The sequence below is a fragment of the Nothoprocta perdicaria genome, unplaced genomic scaffold, assembly GCF_003342845.1.
Source record: "Nothoprocta perdicaria isolate Ctin4 unplaced genomic scaffold, notPer1 scaffold_101, whole genome shotgun sequence".
Lineage (NCBI taxonomy): Eukaryota > Metazoa > Chordata > Aves > Tinamiformes > Tinamidae > Nothoprocta > Nothoprocta perdicaria.
Genome location: NW_020454106.1, coordinates 464,532 through 485,631, shown reverse-complemented (window position 1 = coordinate 485,631; position 21,100 = coordinate 464,532). Strand labels below are relative to the sequence as shown.

The following is a 21,100-nucleotide window of genomic DNA, read 5'->3' as shown; positions in this document are numbered from 1 at the left end:
ATATTAAAGCCTCTCATGTCACTACTAAAACAGAGAAAGCTATTACACTTTTTTACAGAAGGAGAACATAATTCTCTTCTGACCATGCTAACTTTGTGGGCTTGCAAAGAGAGGAAAGGTTAATGCCCTAACTGCCTTAGTGTTTGCCATCTTTGCTGGTTTTGACAAGTTCTCAAAGTTATGGCTAAAGAATGAAAAGCATAAATACCATCTCCTTCGAAGAACATCCTGTAATTGCTTCTGATGCAGGTAAAAATGCTGCAAAGACAAATTATTATTAGTGTTTGGGTTGACAATCATTTGCCAAAACACATTGAAATTGCATAGAGAATGGAAGCCTGGCCTGCAGTAAAATGCAAGACTTAAGTATAGAACATTTCTGGTTGCTCTAGACATCATTTCTGGAGAATAAAAACAAAATATAAGCTTGATCTTAAAGGTTTTTCTGTCTGTCCTTTCTGTATCTTTCATGTAGACTGGGATTTTTAAGGCTGAGATTGTGTTTTGCTGTGTTTGACTAGATGCTGGACAAGCCAATCATGACTGGACTTGTGAAGAGATTTAACATATAACAAAAAGTGTGAAGATGTGTTTTTTTTCTCATTCTCATTCTAGAGAAAAACATTATTGAAAAACCATGAACTTTCACTCTGCAATTTAGAGTAGATGAAATACTAGAGTATTTTTCTAATAGTGAAACCTAAACAGAGATATAAATATTTCAAAAACACTCTATAAGTATCTAAAAAAATAAAAAAGCGCCATAAACTGTAAATATTTAACATATGTAACATAACAAATTCATATTTTTACCACTTCAAAATGAATTTTCACAAATGCTTAGGTGGTAAGATATTCATTGATAATGACAGTTTCCTAGCAAACAAGAAACCTTTAGCGTAAACTGGAATTTAAAAACAAACAAAGAAAATCTTAAAAAAATTCCCATTGATTGCTCTTCTGATACATGCTGAAAGCTCTTAGGTACCACAGTGCAGACTGCAGTACTGTCCACAAATATTTTCAATAGTTCATTGTAAATGTTTGGTAGTCCAGCATTAATGAATGTTCTCCACAACTATTTACATGCCCAGGAATTTTTATTGAAGCAGTCTTGATGTCTGATATGGTTTAATGTTTAAAGTTTGTTTGTTTGTTTATTTTTGTCTGGATTTAGAATAAGAAAATCCCATTTGTTTGCAAATCTGGTCCCTTAAATATTCTTCAAAGAAAAACATCCCCTCTCTTCAAATCTCTTCTCATATCTATCAGTTGGACTTGGACTGAGTCTCTAGCCACACTCAAGTACAAAGCTGCATCTTCCAGATCACTGATGTTCCCTAGAAGAAAACCTCCAAGCATGGCAATGCTCTTAATAAAGCTGTTTATGGATTTCAGAAGCTGTGCTAGACATTAGGAGTAGTAAGGGCTCTTTTTCTAAAGACTTTGAGCCTGTTACCTTGCCTCACAACAGATAACTTGATCCCAAAGGCCACCCGAATGCTCATCTTATAAGGAAAGTCATCAGCTTGAACACACTGAGCAAGAGGCTGAAGTTGGGTGGAGACCTACTCATCCTCAGGAAGGATGTACCGAAGGAGAGGACAGGACATGCAGATTAGGTTTCCACAGTGAAAACTGCCAGTATCCAAAATCCGATTAACTTCATCCATGTTGTAGGCTTCTCTGAGTTATTTCTCTGCTCTTGTTTCTGCAGCATCTTTGGCCCTTCTTTGTGGTCTGAAACACTCTACAGCCGACTGCCAAGAAGCTGGGTCCACCTTCATCAAATGCAATGTCCAAGTCACTGTGGCTTCCTATCACCAGAAGCAATCTGTGTTTTACTTGTATGTGTGTGACCACCGTGGACCTCAGTGCCATCAAGGGGACGTCAACGTGTCCCGGTGGCAATTTTCTGGACTCTTTGTCAGGTTAGTGCTGGTTCTCTCCTGCAGCTGCATGGGCCCAGCTGTGGGCAATATTCCCCAGAAAGGGAATTAATTTCACCTTTTGGCAGAAATGGCCCCTACTCGATGATGGATTGATGACAGAGCAAATTTCTAATTCTTAAGTTGATGCCAGCAGAGCAGTTTGGCCTTGAGACCGCTAGAGAGCTCCGCTGGGTTGTGAAATTAATTCTTGGTGTCTATCAAAGCATCTCTAGTGTCCCCCCCCTTCCTTTCCTCCCATCTTTTTAAAGTGTTCGAGAGACATCAGAAAATCCATCTCGTAAACAGCTTGCTTTGTTCCTTCTTAGGTTTTAATATTTATCTTCTGATCCAAAGCAACATCTGGTGGATGCCAATGGGGAAAAAGATTAGGCATTATGAAAAGCAGAAGTGTTTTTTTATTTTTTTTTTCCTCTCTCTCTCTCTTTCTTACTTCCTCTCTCCAAGCAGCTTCTCCAGTAGAAAGCTGCAGAGAAAATTCAGCAAACTGTGCAATATTTACTCAGCAAGGGTGCTCAGGCAATTCCTTAAGGCTCAGGCTTTGCAAACCCGAGGCCAAGTTGCCTGAGAGTGCATGTGGATACCATGGCCTTTGACAGAGTGGTGGGGTTTTATATCTGCAGAGCATTTGCTTAGAGGAAGAAAAAAAGAGGTTTGAATGAAGGAATAACCAGATGAGAAAACTTTTCTGAAAGACCTCAGAAAACTAGGATATCACCCCACTGAGATGGTGAACACGTTCTTGACTGGTGCATGTTGGTACAGTGCAGGTACTTCAGTGTAGTTGTAAAGAAGGTGCATCCTAGAACATGGGGTGGATCGTTTTATTGGGGAGACAATAATTGGGAGACTCAGGAGGGAAAAAAAAAATCCTGAAGTTAAACTGATCTCAGTGTTTCTGTTTTCTCATTTGTGTTGCCACTGTGGCTGCTTCAGCCTGGTGTGGGCAGGACAAGTGGGAAGGGACACCTGCCTATGGGCACTTGGTTTGGAACATGCAGAGGAGAGTGAGAAAAAAGAAGAAAAAGATCAGGTCACACAGTCCATTTGTTGTCTGCCTCCTTTTTGCTCTTAATTGTGGTTTTTGTCCAATTTGATTGTAAATGCCCCCAGAGACAGCACTTACCATTCCTTCAGGGTGATATTTCTAAATCCAAGTGCATTTCACCTTTTGGAAACTTTTTCTTACTTGCTTTTCCCACCCTGTTCTGTTCATTTCTCCACCTTCTTATTACTGTCAGTAGCTTCTTGCCTGCTGTGCTCACAGTCTGCTAAGGAATTTTCCAGTGGAATTATGTTTTTTTTCTTTTCTGGTGAATCTGTTTCTAAACAGAGCCTCCCTGAAAAGAAGGGGGTGGTTTGATCGCACATGAATCTCCTAGTTTGGAAAGTTTAAGGGAAAGAAGAGGAAGAGGGAGTTTGGAATCATCCAAAAGATTAATTTCAGAACATTCTAAAATAATTTTTCAAAATTCAGTTCAGAAAAAAAATCATTTGAAAATATCAATGGAATTTGTATCAAATTGTTAGAAAATTAGAAAGATCAAAAAAAGAAAAATTCCTTTGGGAATTCCGGAAATAATACACATGACTCAATATAAAAAAAAAAAAAAAGATTTGATTTTACTTCGTTCTTCCAGGTTTTAAAAAAGATCTAAACATCCTCTCTTGCTTGACTGCATGCTAGATCTTTCCTGTTATTTCTTATGAATTTTATATTGGTTTACTATAGCCTATGCGTTATGAACACTTAGTGTCAAATGTATATTCCTTAGAAGAGATGCAGATTTTGCCATTAACAATACTAGGACCAGGATATATCCCTGAATCCCTTTTGCAGGTCAGCTCTTGCTGCATTTCCTTAAACACTACAATTAACAGTTTTCCAGCAGCAGGTTTCAGATGCAGTTATTACAAGAAAGAATTGGCCCTTTGTCCTCAAGCAAAGCAAAATCGATTAATTTGGGGGTTTTTTGTTTTTTTTTTTCTTGTTTTTTGTTTCTTTTTAAAGACTTGAATGACCAAGGGAGATCCCCCCACAAAGTCTTCAAGACCTGGCAAAAAGGACTCTTGCTGTATATCTTGCTATTGAAAAACGATTTCTCCCTTTCAAACAGTTGGCTATTTAAAGGATGCAGCATTTTCTTGTAATATTAAAAAGAAAAAAAAAAAAAAGTAATATGCAGATGGCCCAGTCTATTTGAATTATTGTACAGGACAAGAGCAGTTCTCAAAGTGATGCAATCAAAAGAGAATTTACTTCCCTATGGCTGGTTTCCGATTATTGATAGAGTAGAGGGAAAGGTTCATTTAAATACATAAATAAAATGCACTGTTGAAAAGATTCAGCTACTTGCAGGTTTTTTTCTTGTTGTAGTCACTAATGTGGCTGCTTCTTTTAGCGTTTTAACCTCCATTGCCATGGAAAAGGGCAGCAAAACAAATACCCCCTAAATGCTTTCTCAGAGTAGCTCGGAGTAGTACAGTGAGCTACCACATCCAACACAGTTTGAAAACTCCAGGTTTATTCCATCTCCCTGATTGTGGAGCTCCTTATGGTAGGGTTTCTGACTCGGTTGATCTTGGTAGAATTTAGGCACCTAATTTTTTAGGTACTTCCAAAAATCCCTTTAGATGAGATTTTCAGGCATCCCAAGACCTTTGAAAATCCTTCTCCTACCTATCTGTTCTGCCTTGCTTAGTAAAACCTCTTTGGAAGTCAGAACAGTGGAATAAAATCCGGATGTGCCTGTGCTGCTATAATTTACCTCCTCTTTGCTCTCCTTCTTACGAGGTATGAATGGGGTGAGAGGAAGAAGGAAGAATGTGAGAGGAAGGAATGGAAATTAATTGACACTGGAGTATCCTTATTCAAAGCCTGTTGGAGTATATAGAGTAATTTTCCATTCATTTTGAGGGACTTGGGGTCCTACAGTTGGGTCAGCAGCTGTTAGCAGCAAGACCCAGTAAAAATATCTTTTCCCCACCACCTTGTCATTACTTCTTCCCTCTATGGAAAGAGGGGATTTGAGAGCAAACATTTGTTAGCATAACTGGCACATATATCGAATCTGCTTAGTCTGGGCTGTTAAGTAAGTTTAATTAATTTACTAAGTTAATGTTCCAACACCAGCAACAAAGCATCATTGCAATCAGCTGGGCAGCAGGAATTGGAACCCCTAAATGAGCTCATTTTGTCACAGTTGGAATTAGGGACCAGTTAGCCAGTTGTGTGGTTTTTCCAATTTCTCCCCTTGCCCTAAGGGAGCTGCAAGTTATTCATTCTCCATTGCTAAGTGTGAGTAAGACGGGGAGGGGGGGCGACACGAGCAAAACCTACTCCACGTAGGATCCATCTTTGATCCTAACACTGCTGATTCCCTCGCTGTTGTCTCCGCTTATCTTCCCGGCTTGGTCCTAGAACGGCATTTGCTGCTCTTTGTAATAGTTTGGGGAAGTAGAAAGGCACCACTAAGAGATATTTACTTCGTGTGTTTTCATTGGGGGTGTGTGCAGATAAAGGGGGGGAAAAAAAAAACAAATAAACAATAAAAGAATGGAAACAAAATTACAGAAATTTGCAAAGTTTGACAAATGGTGGCCAGGAGTTGCCACAAGCTAATGGCTTGCAATGATTAATAAGAGTAAAAATAATTGCATTTCATTAAGATTGATGACACCCCATTTAACCTCCCTTCTCGTTTCAGCCCTAAAGTGGAAAGAGATGAAGTTCTCATCTATAATAGCTCCTGTAACATTACCATGGAAACTGAGGCAGAGATGGAGTGTGAGGGAGCTAATCAGCCAATTACCGCCAAGATTACTGAGATATGGAAAAACTGGGGCCAGAACACTCAGGTATAATCAAATCTTTTTTACAGACTGATTCAAACAGCTTAAAATTAAATTTGTAATATTGTGTACATTTAAAGGGGGCGAAAAAAAAAACAATTTAGGCTGAGCAGCAGCAATATATAATATTAAATGCTTTCCAACTTCAAATAGCAATTCTAATGTAATGCAGCTGTGTTAATGGTTAACTGGTTAATCATGTATTTTATGAGACTTAAATGAGCTTTACCTTATTTTCTGGACAGTATATATCTTTTTTTTTTTTACAGTCTCTTTTTATATAAATGCAAATTCTGTTTAAAAAGTGCTGTTTTCTGTTTTCATTTTCACTTGATAAGATATCTTAGGTGTAAGATACAGAGTTTCAGCTTTCCTGCAGAAATTTAGCATTCAGCACTGGTCGAGCTATGGTTGTATTTGTGGGGTTTTTTGCTCCTCTTAAGCATCTGAAATAAAATGGGACAGTCTCTCCAGGGCTATATAGGGGTATAACAAAGAAAAAGATATTACCAAAGTTCATTTTGTAAAACAAAACAAAAACTACGACTCTTATTACTCTTAACTAAAATCATCTTAATATTTACAAATGTTCATTGCCAATGCACACATCCTTTCAGAGTTTCTGGAGTGTTGCACTGAAGTATTGGGTTGTGGCACTTGTGACATGGAATTCGAGGAGGAACAGAAGAAAGTTAAATATTCAATATCCAAATATCATATAGTTGTCTTAGTATAGATGAGACCTAGAAAAGTAAGTCTTTTTTTTTTTTTTTCCTCACAATTGCTGTCAAAGATGTCGTGCTAGTTCTTAACTCTGATATTTGCAGTGAGTTCCTTTACCTGCTTTCCAACCCAGAAGTAACTATAGAGTCATGGTAAAATACTTTTGTTTCTGACACCAAATTCTGAAGTGTTTACTCAGTCAGAAGTCTCTGAATTTGTCCTGTATATATATTTTAGATGCTGGTTACCATTGTAACCAAGAATCCTAAAATGCATCTGCTTTCCTCTATTATGTTAAAAGAAAAACAACTTATCAAAAATTTTAAGTGTGTCCTTCGCCTATAAGGGAATATCATATACAACCTTATCCCTATTTTTGCTGCCAGCTTTCATGATTTCCCATCTTTTTTGTGCTCCGAACAATGTGGGCTGGCACCTTCTCCATGGCTCATTTGCTCATCAGCATTGCCAGTTATGCTTCCAGAAACACGCACTGCAACGAGGGAAAAACCACCCCCAAAATTATTATTTAACCTCTTTAGGAGGCCAGCAAAAAAATGTTTTTAGTCCAGCATCAGATCAAATGGTAACTTCTCCTTTCCTTTAAATTTTAGTTCCCAAATATGCTAAGGACATCTGGGTTCACGTAGCCCAAGGACCCATCACCTCCCCTCGGCTCCAGCCTGATCGGCTCGTGAGCATCTTGGGTCCATAGTCTCCATAGGGAGATGAAAATCTGTCTACATTTTTTTCCTGGTTCAGGTAGGAGCAAGAATAGGAAGACATTGTGAGTTTTGTCCCTGGTTGCTCAGTGCAGTGTGGGGAAAATCCACAACATCTTAGGTGTCTTGAATGAATGAAGGGGAAGAGGAACAAAACCAGCAGTGCTTTCAGATTCAGCATTGACTTCCACTTAATGAATCCAGGGGGTATTTGGAATCATTTTATCCCTCTTCCCAAACCTGGCCTGGGTGAATAGAGGTGGGTGGGTGGGGAGTTCAGATAAATGGTTTCAATTTGGGTCCCTTTCTAGCTGACAGCATCCTGTGAAGATTTATGACTTGGTGCAGCACACGCATGCTTCACTGTGGAGGTTTAAATCATGTCGTGTGAACAGGCCTTACCTTTCCAGTGGAAATAATGGTCCCCAGGTTCAGCACCGAGCAGTGAAATGCATTAATAGCACCACGTGCCTTAGGATAATGGTGTTATTAACAGGCAACACAACTCGACGTACAAGTAATGGGACTGCATCTTTTTTATAATAACACCTGGCACTACTGTTGCACTCTCACATAAGGATCTCAAAGCGGTTCATAAAGACTGGGCTTAATCCTTAACTGCTGTCAGCATATGTAGCTACAACAATCAGTTTTATTTCCTGTACACTTTTCTGTACGATGCTCAAGCAGGCTGGCAAGTCAGCAGCATCTTAGCAAGGCTTGGCTTTGTGGGAGGCCTTGGGCAGGGATGAGTAAGCCTCTCTGGATTAGCTCCAGGACAGTGCTGGAACAAAAAGAAGCATCCCAGAATGTCTGGTAAAAGTATAAATGAGACTTGGCTACCAGGAGCATGGAGGGAAGAAATGAGAAAAACTGTGGTTAACAGCAGAAAAAAAAAAAATCTAAAGGTAGGTTCTTGGAATTTGAATGTAAGGGGTGCAAACTCTAGAGTTTGGGAGTGTTTTCTTCTGTTCTATACTTCTTATAAAGCACCTAATGGGAAATGAGGTTAGTTCTTAATATAATAGAGAAAATAATGACATGACCACCTGCTTTTGGGTATAAGAAGGTCCATGCTGAGATGTGGAGTGGAAATGAGATGAATGCAGAGTGGAAGCGTGACCAAGTTTTGCAGCAAGTTTCTGGAGAGAGAACATCAGGAAGCTTCACAGAGCTTAGGGAGGAAGCACAGTAAGGGTATGAGAGCAACTAGGTGTCACGATAGCTGCAGGACTAGGGACCTGAGCACTGGCGACATGGTCATCTCTTCCAGGTCTATGTTTCTATGATGCTTTCAGCAGCTCTGTTATCCCTTGTCGCAGACAAGACCTAGGGATGTGGAAGAGAAATCCATGTGCAAGGGTCCTAGCCTAGCAAGTTGGAGACACGTCTGTCAGCTGAATCAGCTTCCCTAGATTAGCAGGCTCTTTGCACTGTAAATAACCAGTTTTAATCTTGTCCAAATCTGCAGAACAATATTCTAATAGTGACTTGATTAACCTATAAATTCACTCTTGATCTGTGAATCAGCTTTGCTGAAAATTGCATTAAACAGTTAATATTTAGTCCAGGAATCAGACTCAGCATGGTTGTGAGTATCAAACTGTTGCCAGAATGGCACAGTCCTTCATTTTTCAGGTCAGATCCCAAATATATTATGTGGATTCCCATGGTATTCTCTCACTGGCTGTGTAAATTGTATGTGCATGCAGAAGCCATGGACACCAAAAATATCCACGGAGATTAGCAAAAATTGTATGTACTCTTTCTACATGAATTAATGAGGTGTTAGTTCTCTGAACTGGTTTTGATTGTCTGGCATATGCACTAATCTCATAACAGGTAAGAGAAGTTTACTCTAGCCAGATGTAAATCCCTAATTTTATTCTAAAATGTTTTGCCTTTTTTTTTTCCTCTCATAAATGCATACGAAGACCAATTTTAATGAAAATTAAGAGCTTAAATCTAGATGCTTTAATTTTTTGGATGATCTTCTTATTTACTTTTACATGAAAGAAAGTTCTTCCACCTCTTATTTCTACCTGCCTTTGCTTGAAAGTTAGAATACAGATGCCACCCAAAATTAGATGATATTTTTGAAAAATGCTGGCTATCCTTTTCACATTGCATGTGGTGTGCAGAGCCTTCTCTCATAGGGCAATTACCTGAATTTGCTATTCAGTTAAACTATTTTAAAAGCTCTTAGCCATGACCCTCAGTGGAGAAAAATATCTGTATTTCCATTGAAGGGAAGGTCATAACCATCACCTCAAGTTTTATCCCTTACTTTATTGATTCAGCCTTTGCCTGGGATCATGTATGTATTTGAATGTCTCCTTCTGCCAAATGCTTTGGAAATCGAAAATTGCAAACTTTTGAGCTTGAAGTATTTGCCACTCTATGACTTAATCAGGTCACATGAAGTAAGCAGCAGGCCTCTGCTCCACAGTTTGATTTGACATTGTTAGTGGTTGCCACTCGCTCCATTATTAGCTCAGGAAGAACTGCAGAATTATTTTTATATCACTGTATAATGCAATTTAGCATACGGAAAGGAGAAGGGAGGGGAAAAAAATCTGGCAATGATTGTATATATCCCATAGGACTTAATTAGCTCACATTTTCATGATATACTGGATAATGGAAAGATATGAATTAAATAATAAAAGAGAAAAGAAAAATTCTAATGCTCAGTCACTACCTGTCCACTTCCACCTTGGATGCATAATGAGATGTCAGCTGCTGTGACACTGATGAGACATGCAAAACACACCAGTAACACTTGTAAAGGATGCTCATGGGAAGGTTTGACCAGGCTTGGATGTTTCCGAACCTATTATGCTTAGTGAGCCTTCAGATTATTATTCCAGATCACTGGACCAGACCTAATCATCATGCAAGCATGCTGCTTGAGCAATGATTCCCTGCACTGATTCCCACTCCTCCTCTGGCCCAGATGGGCAATATAATGTTTGTCGGAGGGCAGATGCCACGTATATTAAGTCAGTCGAAGGGAAGCTGAACGGGTGTACTAGTGGGTCCTCTACAACCCAACCCTTGAGGGGTCCCCATTAAGAAATGGAAGGCTAATAAAAAATAACTTGCAAAATTAAAATGCCTTCCTGGATTATGGCTTTGCCTGGGTATGCTACTCTGCCTTTAGTTTGCTTTTAACACAGCATTAAGGGAAGGTCTTGAGATTTAAGAAGTAGCTTAGGGTATTGAGAATCTGTGAGTTTTTAGCTCAGTGATAGTGATTGATATTGGGATAACTGTGTTTTTTTTTCTTTTTTTTTTTAATTTTTTGTTTCTAAGCCCCCTCAAAAGAAAAGATGGTCTGAGGTGTGTTTAGTCACTTTAGAGAGCTGGCTATTCAACTTCTGCTGAATGTGATATGTGATCAAGATAAGATCTCCAAACTCTTTGGACTCCTCTGTAGATCCCCAGAACCACTCCTTTCCTTCCTCCTTGCTTTCATTTTCTCCATTTGTCATCTCTCTGGATACAGCAAAATGTGAAGGCTGAAGAAGGAGATGAAGTAGTTTTAACTATTGGAGGTATTTGTGACTTTGACAGAGCTCTGGATATAAAAGGCTGCTACTTTATTTTTCTGCTTCAGATTATGTGAAGATAACTGTGAGGATAACAAGTGCCTGGAGGTGACTCTCTCCTTCTGGTCCAGGAGGCTCTCTGTGCTCCCCGTGGTGGATGCATGCTCTTCTTCTAGTCTTCTTTTTGATGCATGCTCTTCTTCCAGGCTTCTTTTTGTGCCATTCTCACATTATGTGCTTTCTGGTGGTTGTATTTTGAGGGTGAAAGCCTTAAGCTCAGATGTAGCTGCTAGTATAGATATGCAGGCTTTCCAGCTTATGGTCACATACGTTTATAGTTATTTTAGGCTTAAAAGGTATTTTTTGTTTGGTATCATTTTTCAAGCTTCTCTCCTTGCCTTCAGAGTTTGGTACAGTCCTAAACATCCTCTCATCCCTACACTCCATCCCTTCTTGTTTCCCTTCTGACCATCCTACTCCATCTGCTCTCCTTTTCCCATACTTCTCTTTTCTCCTTCTCCATCAGATACCTTGGCACGCCATATCATTTCATTTGAGCATAGTAATGCCAGGGCTGAGGGAATGTTTTTTCTTTGACTGCGGTTTATCAGGGGGATCCTCTTCTGGTAGCATCTGCCATAGGGTATATTGGGCTTTGGTTATGGCTCCTGGGTTCTTTGGCAGTGTAATTAGGCCCAAATGGCAATGCTACCCAATAGGATTTGAGGAAAACCCTCATTTAATAAAATATTGTGCATTTCATATATGTTTAATTTTAACTGTGTGATCACCCTGCCTTTGCTTCTTTGTATTCTTTATTTCTTAACCTACTTGGTCAACAATACTTGGTAATGTGGCTTTGGGGTGGATGAGGGGAATTGCTGCTAAACCAACCCAGATTTGTAAGCCTTACAGTGAGGAAGTGGAGAGGTCCCTAATGAACTAATAAAATTAAAGCAAAAGGCAGTCGTGGGATGCGGACACTATCAGGGCAGGCAGAGGTACCTGCAAGCCTGTTAAGATATAGAGAACCAAGATGGCCTCCACAGTAACCACAGGCAATGTGAAGAGATAAATGGTTGACCTGAGCCCGTGTCAGGCTAGGATTGATGCCACTATCAGCCCTAGTGCCTTTGCAATGATTTTTTAAAAAATCTCTGATAGAGTGTGTTATCTAGTTACTGGCATGAGGGCAATGGCCTGCAGGCAGTGAGGAGGAGGGGGGAGGAAGAGGGAGAGAAGGAGAGAGAAAAGGAGAGAGAGAGAGAGAGAGAGAGAGAGAGGAAAAAAAAAAAAAAAAAAGGTCATTCCAGGAGGACAATTTCTGCTGGACTAAATGAGAAAATAAGGACCTTGCTCTGAAATGGGAAGGTAAATAAATAAATAATAACAAAGTGGCTGCTAGGTGTGTGGGGAAAGGATAAGCTAAATTGCTTCCCTTCCACTTTTTTTTTCTTCTATTTTTTTTTTTTTTTTTTCAATGGGTTGGGCCTTGGGCTGCAATGGGAAATTTAGGAGATGTGCTGTTTGTACGGGTTTTCGATTCCTTTTTTTTTTTTGTTTCTGTTTTTGTTTTAATCATTTTTTGCTGTAACTTTTTGCCTCCTGATTTAAGGTTTAACTATTTCTTAACCATATGAGAATGAACATCAAAGGCTGAACTGTAACATGCTCTTTCTTTCTATTTTGAATACCTCCCTTTTAATTTTTTTATTATTATTTTGTCATCTCATCATTATTTGAGAGTCTCTGGAACGCTAGTCCCTAAATTGCACCTGCCTGTTTGAGGTGTCCTGCTCTTCCCCATCATTCCAGATGCTGCCTCCAGGACAGGTTGCCCATCTTCCGTATTCTGAAACACAACAAAGCCAAAGCCTTTGCACTTGAATTTAAGCAGATTGCAAAAGTGAAATTTAACTTGATTCTATTTAATGAGAGAATGGGTTTTCCTTGCCCCTTTCCAAGCGTCCCAGCTTACCTCCCTTTAAAAAAGAAGTGGCTTCAGGCTGAAAAGTGATATTTTGAAGACGCTTCTCCAGGGAACAGAAAGCAAAGCTTTTCCCTTACTGTCAGAAAGCCAAGGCTTGAATTAAGGTCAGGAGGGTGCAGGGAAACCTTCCTGGGAGACTGTGGTCAAATTTTCTTGCTCTTTGCTTCCAGGGTCTTGCACAGAGTCATTCTACCACCTTCTTGTTTAATTATGACAAAGACTGTAATTGACTCCTTTTGTGTTTGGGCAGTTTTAGAGGGAAGGATGGCCAACATTAGGAAGCGCAGCTCTGATCCAAGCTTGGACTTGGATTACTCTGTTTGGGGGAAGGTGTTTGGGATGCCCAACCCCAAGCTGCTTGTGGAGGGAGGTATTCTCCATCTCCTCGCCTCAAATTCATCAGGTTAAAGGGCTGCACTCCTTGAAGAAAGACATAGCAGGACTTGCCCCTCTTCTGTGTTGGAGTCTTGGTCAAAAAGCAAGAGAAAAAGAGTTTTTGCTACCCTGAGGGGTGATTTGGATTAAACAGCTCTTGCCTCTCTAATGTAGGACTCTGCAACAGCAACCATCTTCATGTCCTCTTCCTAATCCCTAAGTGTTATCCAGGTCCAGCTATCATGAACCTGATGGTGCAGAGAGGAATTTGAGTAATTTTCTACAGAATGACGGTTTGGTTAAATCAGAAGCACTCTGGCTACCTTGAATCCTCTTCTGAATGTCTCTGGGATCTGGTTCAAGAAGTAGCAAGGGTCAGGCATGTGGTCACACTGTTTTGAAAGCTAGGAGAGTTTAGTAGCCAGATTTTTTAGTAGCCAGTAGCCATGTGGCCAGGTTGGGTTGGTTGGAAGAGCCTTGGCAGTGGCTGGATCATGAATGGAAGTATATCTTTATGCCATTCTGACACCACCAAATGGCAGTGAAAGAAGCTTGTCTGTAAGCTCAAGCAATAATCAGAGCTCAATTATCATTATTATTACTATTAGTTTTTTATTTTTTTCTTGGAGCTTTATTTTAGGTACCTAAATTCACAGTAAGGCTCAGACCAGCACCTGAAGGTCTATGAGCACATTCAGAACCTCCTCCTCAATGTTCTTCTTCCCTCATCAGCATTAAAATTGATAATCTTTAACCTCACCAAATGCTGAGCCTACATTTGCCTGTTTGGGATGGTGTAGCAGCTCCATAGCCCAGTGAGCTGATCCTGCTCATGGCTAGTTTATTCAGAGATACTTTGAGACAAACATGATGAATCTATAAATGCACTGAGTTCTGCAGGACTTTTATTCACATGGGTCCATGCTGGCAGAATCAGTGCTGCTAATGCAAGCAGCCTGGCTAGCATCAGCCATGAGTTGTAGAGCACCAGGCTCTCCTTCTATATCTGCGATGCCAGTAAACAGTTAAATAGTCGTGCTGAAATTAAACCTTTAGAGCTTTCATTCCCTCTTTAATGAAAGAGTTAATTTTATGTGATTGCCAGTAAAAAACAGCCTGTTTTCATGATGACTCCTTAATAACCCGGTGATAGACTGATTTAACACACTGCTTGCTGAATGCCGGGTGCATTTCCCTATGCAGCAGCCCTGTGTGGGGAAGTCCCTCATTCCCAACGTGTCCTCGTAAATAGCCGTGGAGCAAAGTGCTTCATTAAAGGGCTCATAAGGGCCACCTTGTAAAAAGGACCCAGCAATTGCAGGAGCAGAGGGGATGGAGCCCCATGAAGGAAAGCAGACATCAGGGAGCAGCAGGTGAAACGGGCTCTATAAACACTTTCCCGTGAACCCTCTGCCTTTTCTGTCTGTGACTTTAACAAAATATTCCCCGTGAACTTCATGGGTGGTGCAGGGCTGGGAGCTGTTAGCTCGAGTCCAGTTAAATTTCAGATGTCAGAGCTTGTTAGTGGTGATTTTAGCCAAAGACAGCTTGTGAGGAGCTCAGTAAATTTGACTTCCTCATATAAAATTAAGGAAAGAGAATGCTGTTTTGCTTATTGATTTATTTCCCTGCTTTCACACTTCTTCCTTGACTCTGTGACTCCGGTCAGGGTTCAGGCTCAGTTTTACCCATATAGATCCCTATATGGGGGAATCTATGAGAACTGGGGGATCCCAATTCTCTCTTTTACACACTTTTTCTTGCTCTTTTGTTCCCTCTCTCTCTCTTCCTAACTCACTTGCTTTTTTTTCCCACTCATTTAACTTTTCTTCCTTCTTTCACCTGTGCTTTGCAACGGGGACGTGTGTTTTGCTTTCTGTGTCAAGGATTGCTCCTCATAAGCCCTCCCTGGGTCTGCAGGGCAGTTTAGATGTTCAGGGCGACCCACGGGGTGCTGGATAGAGAGACAAGAAACTGCAGGGAAGGAGCAATTCTGTGCTAGTCACACAAATGATGGTGCCAGAGGTCTGTCTTTCCCTGGTTTTCCTCTCCCTGAGATTCTGGATATTACTTCTTGTTGTCTTGAACCCCTCTGTGCCCTCATGGGGATGTTTGCCCTAGGAAAATGCTGGGCTTTCCCTGAGAACATGCAACTCTCATCACATGCAAGGGATCTCTATGCATCCCTAAGCACTTAAAAGCCTCCAGGCACTTGGGTGACATTCTGCCCTTGGGAAAGGGAGCCTGGGCTTCGTGTCCTGCTAGACGGATGTGTGCGTGGGAGGGCAGACAGCGAAAACCATGGGACACACGTTATTCCAGGGAATATGTGATCCCAACAAAGAAGAGCTGTCACAGCCCCAAATGGCAGAGGGGCGGCTTTAGAGCCCAAACAGCAGCAGTTTGTGCTGTTTCTCCTCAAAGGCCTCTCAGTTCAGCCCGCTGTTCTCAAGGCTCCGTCTCACGCTACTCTTTGTCGTGCTGCCTCATTCAAATTAATTTGGTCTAAAATCTCGTGGAAAGGGCAGGAGCAGCCTAAGAGGTTACTGTCCTGTAGCTGTGTGATGCTGCTCTTGGGCTGAAGTGCAGCCATTCACAGCGTAGTGGATCAGCACATAGGGCAGCAAATTAACTTCAGCTCCACCCAGGTTTGGGCTGTGGTGCTGTCTGTGTCCCTGCTGGAATTACTGGTCATGAGAGAAATGCATTAGGAATTGATTCTAATTTTAATTAGTTTATACAAAACCAGTTTGTTAAACTAGTACATATTTTTGCAGGGGATGTGCTGTTGTTTGGTTGGCCTTTTGGATCAGGAACTCTCTCCTCTTTTACTTGGACAGCTACTTCCATGGTAGGACTGTAGCTAAACTTATTGCAATTAAATAGCATTTCCTGGCAGTTTAGGATATCTATGTGTGTCCTCATCCTTCCAAATGCCATTTAACACTCAAGTTCCTACTAGGGCTTGGAAAATTCAGCTTGAAGTTGAACTACTGTTGTAGCTTTTGCCGAGGCATGACATCTTCCCACCTATTGTAACCCCATGTTATCCTGTTGTTTGTGTGACCTTTTCTGTACGAGTCCCATCTTCACCTTTTTACCTTTCTGGCAGATAAGTGTTTTTGATGATGACAATAAAGATACCACAAAGCCCTTTTATTCTTGGGTGCCCCATCTGGGTTGCGCGTTTGATCCGAATGGTCAGCGTTCCAGTCAGATTGCACTATCAGATGGAGCTGGCTCTATTTCCTGCATTATTCTTCCTGGCTGTACCACATTATGCAATTATGTTTGCATTTAAACCTGAGCACTTACCTGTAATGATGCTGTAGTTCAGTACATGATACATTACAGCAGTAGATAATGCATACAGATAGGCTAAGAAAGCATGCTGTTGATGTGCTAAAACTAAACAGGACCTTGCATTTGAAAGCGGACTCTGAAAGCTCGCGGATTAGGACAAGTTGCTTTTAAAAAGCTTGCATTACTGAAATATAACAGCCTTGCAGAATGAAACCCTCTCCCTGCTGGGCAGGTGCAGGATGGAGAGGATTCCCCCAATACTCCCCTTGAGCCTTGATCTTAGGTGTTCAACAGCAGGACTGTTTCACTGGTGGTGGGAAATGCTGAGTCCTGTGCCCCTGTAGCACGGCATAAGAGAGAAGCAAGAACAAAATTTTAGAAAATGAGCAGTGCCAAGGAGTTGTGCAGGTCCTTTCTCCTCACCTCTGCACTATCCTGTTGCCTGTGCTCTTCTCTCTCCTTGCAAACCTTCAAGACTGACCTAGTCTGAGCCCTAGTCTCTTAGTCCACTAAAAGGAATGGAATCTGCCTGGCTAAGTGCAGATGTCCTGAATGTCCTGCCTGTCTGAGGAGTGTAGTAGATGCTCTGAACTAAATCTCATGCCAGAGGCATCCCAAGGCCTGTCCTGTTCACGCTTGCTCTTATCCCTGCAATGCAGAGGCAGCTTTAAGGGGTGGATTCTGATGTTCTAATTTACATTAACTGGGCAAACGCTACTATACTCTTTTGATGAATTTAATATGGGTGTTTGGGGTGGTGCTCAGTAGCTGCACGGCAAAACCTGGCTCTACTTGCTGAAGGGAATTCTTCCTATTAAAGCATGCCAGAAGAGTTAGATATCTAACCTCTTATAGGACAAATAAAAAAAAGGTTTTAGTAACTTCTCTACCTCTACACAGGACACTGAACTGGAGCAAGAGTGCAGATTTCAGACAGTAATAGCTTAGTACTGTTGATATTCATTACACCCTGGCATGGGATAGAGAGTTACATCCAGGTCCTTCTTGGACTTGGAATTAATTTTAAAAATATATTTTTAACAAATGTAGATGAACAAGCAAAATATTTTATTGAAGTTGTTGCAGTGATTCAGCAGAAAACAAACAAAATGCTGTCAGCCATGCATTTTCCTTGCAAGATAGTAAAGCCATGTTCTCCTGCTAATCAGGAGTTAAGCAGGGGTAGCAATCATTCTCCTAGGAGGTTTCTCTTCCCATCACATTTTGGGAATCTTAAATGGAAGATGCTATGACTGACCAAAATACCATCCTATTTCTTTGAGCAAAAGAGGATATACAGGTGACACGACAACAGTCACACCTATAAATCCTAATACCTTTCAGTTAGGTGCTGCGCAAAAGGTTCCCAGTGGCAATAGATGCTTCAGTAGAGCAATACTGTGACCATAATGAAGTCATAGGGGTGCCTGAACCCCTTAATGCAATAGTAAAAAAAAAAAAATCATTGTAGAAGAACAGGAGGATGATGTTAAGTTAATCACTTACATGGCCCTGCTGCTCTGGCTGGAGGGACATGGATGTGCATGCGACAGTATTGGAGTTTTGTCCTCACACTGTGTGAAAGTCAAGGTCCTGGATCCACATCAGTGCTCCAGCTCCCTACCCAACCTTTTATTTCCTCGCAGCTGTTTTGCATCTGCATGATTCAGAAAAGCCCTGTCATGAGCAGGTCTCCACCAACACTGTTGGTGTGGATTAATCTCATGGCCTATATGTTTAGTGTAGAGCTCATTCAGAAATCCTCCTTGCAATAGACACAGAATTTTATTTATTTTCTTATAGGTGATTAGCAGATTCTTAAATTTATATTTGTATTTGCAATATTTACACTCAGGATCATTCAGTTGTGTGACAATGTTTGAAAAGGACATACTGCAAAGTCCAGTATATCCATCAGCTTTGGGTTATTCCATTTCTGTAAACAATCTGATCCTGCAATTTGCTTGTTACCATTAAATTGCTGCTCTTAGTTTGTCTCAGAAACCTTCATCCTTTGAGCAATCACTGATTTAAAGCAATGTGTAAATTCCATATATCTTTTAACTGCACTCTGAAAAGGGAAAAAAGAGTTAAGTTATATCTAAACTGGAAGACCACACTGAATTGCTTGATATGTTTTATGTGCATAGTTTTTTCATGAAGTGAGATTTATGATTAAAGCAATTTACTGAGAAAGTTCTCATTTGTCTCTCAATATCAGGCCATAAACTAATTTTAGGAAGATTCTTGTGAATTGGCAATCACGTAAGGGTAAACTGTCCTCTGCGAAGTGTCTTCCAAAACATTTCTCAGTATACATCTGTCTGGCCCTGACATTCCCGCACAGACTTAAGCCCTCCTCAGCTCTTCATGCAAGTCTTAGTGTTTTTCTCCAGGAACTGGTTGAGATGTGTGGGCACCAAGGGTTGCTTCTCTGTTGGCCCTTTGATCCCCTGCCTTTTTGTCTTACCCCAGATACTATGGGGAATTTTTGCTGCAGGAAAACTCTCTCCTGCTGCAAGATGTTTCTTCTGCTTCCTGGGTGATTTCCTTATGAAACTTCCTCTTTCAAGAGTTTTATAATTTGCTATCTGAAATTAAGGTTTCTTGTTCTAAGATCAATCTCCTGACATAATCCTCAAAAGACCCCAAAAGATGATACTTTGGGAATCACAGGATTATGGAAAACAGACTTAGACCTTGCTATGACTCTTGTGATTTGCTTCATTGTTGTGTGCCCTAGTCCTGCTCATATCAGTCCTCTGTGATTCAGACCTGTGATATCCCCTTATCACTTGCTAATCTGCCTGCATTCAGGTGAGCTTTGTTGCCTGGATGGCCATATAGAGAGTTGACTCATGCTATATCTGGGACATACACGCTGCTCAATAGCGATGTCTTTTCAGTGCCCTCCCTGTGAAAGCACCATTAGATCAAACTAATATTCCGTGTCCTTAATTAAATACCTCTGGTGCAAAGAGCCTTACCTTCTGTGCTTGGAAATTGCAGTGATTACTCCCCTGCTGTAAAAAAGCCTTTCTTGGTGGTTATTTTTTTGAGTGATTTTGCTGGGGTTATTTTAAGCAGGAATTAAATTCTTTCTCATGCCATTGTCCAGTTGCAAATTGGCCTGAGACTGACTTGTGCCATGGGCTCTGACCTCCGAAACTGCCCACTCATTTTTTTCCCCAAACTAATCAGCTAGTCGAACTATTTACAGTTGGCTTTTGGGTCTTCTTACTGCTTTTGTGCTGCCCCTGTCTGAGTAATTAATGACAGCATGGCTTGTTTATGGTCTTGAGTTACTAATGCTGTTGGCTGTAAATGTATTTTTACCTTTGGGACGTGCCAGTTTCCTGGTTCTAGTCCCACCTCGCTGGCCCAGGTCAATTTTTTGTGTGTAAACAGATTTATCCTGTAATAGTTGGAGAGAGACTAGGGTCATTCATCAGTCCCATAGAGAACATGTCCAGCCAGATTCTTCCCTTCTTGTGCTTGTGCAACTCAGCAGAAGTCAGAAAGATTCCTGCAGGATGACCAAAATTTAAAAAAAAAAGGAAAAGAAAAAAAAAAGAAAAAAAAAAAAAAAGGAATTCTCAGGTAGTCACAGTTAGAAATGAAGATATTGGAGAATACATATAATTGGACCTCATGTCCAGCCAGCTGCCCGAAGCTGATCCGTATTGTGCTCACACTTCTGGAAGTCATTAATGAAGGAGCTGCTATGTGGGTCTCCGAGGTAGGATAACACCAACTCTAATACATTTTAGAGTTGGAGATCCAAGGTAAAGAGAAGTTAGAGAGCAACAGATAATCATAAAAATATCATGCCATAGCCAAGAAAAAAAGGTTGTTGTATCATGGCCCAATCTTTCTCTTACCAATCATAGGTAATTATACTACCTGTACCAATTCATAAAGGAATGTTTGATTCCCTGCTGCATCTGGAAAATTCCCATAGATTCTCACTGCCTGGATAGTCAGAAGTATAATTTCCAGCCTCCACTGATTAATAGCTGCAGTATTATTTCCATTCTGCTTGAAAATAATGTTGTCTTTTCATATAAATGATTCATTTTTTTCCATATTGTCCGTGTTCTGTGAACACCTTTCCTCCCCTCTGGTCTTTAATTTATGTACGGCTACTTTCTTTGCGTGCAAAATCACCAATGAATTGACTGCAGTCATTCTCCCTATCTTATGTACCATTTTCTTCTTGAGTTGTCAGAAAAGAAATGGTCTTATTCTTTATCTTTGCTATCCAGTTTGGTTGTTGGGATCTGTTTGCTCGTATTGTGGTCTCTGCCGTGACATATGTTGGAGGTTGAACCTTCATTCATGCCTCTGATTTATTAGTAAAAGTCTTCACTGCTTTGTTGAGGCAGTTAGTGCCAACATCCTCTTTAGGTTTGGTTTGGCTGCTCTTTGGCTGCACAGCATAGTTGACTAATTTTACTAACCTGTGGGAGCTTTCTCTTTCTCTCACTGAGGTCTAAAACCATGTGTGTACATAGGTGTTGCACTGTGTTGTTGGTAAAGAGAACACTTGATTGTCCATACTGGCTTTGTAAAATGGAAGGTATTTGGTAATCTCCTTGGAAAGTCTCTATCTTTTTTCTTACATGTGTTACATGT

General features: G+C 40.6%; 1 protein-coding gene across 1 annotated transcript in view; it reads left to right on the top strand.

The window, feature by feature from the left end:
- Positions 1-21,100, top strand: part of PKHD1 (PKHD1, fibrocystin/polyductin) — a 234,406-nt gene that overhangs the window by 44,219 nt on the left and 169,087 nt on the right. Inside the window, exons 33-34 of the mRNA XM_026040938.1 lie at positions 1,718-1,931; positions 5,657-5,807. Coding sequence (XP_025896723.1) covers positions 1,718-1,931; positions 5,657-5,807 — 365 coding nt within the window. The remainder of the gene's footprint in view (positions 1-1,717; positions 1,932-5,656; positions 5,808-21,100) is intronic.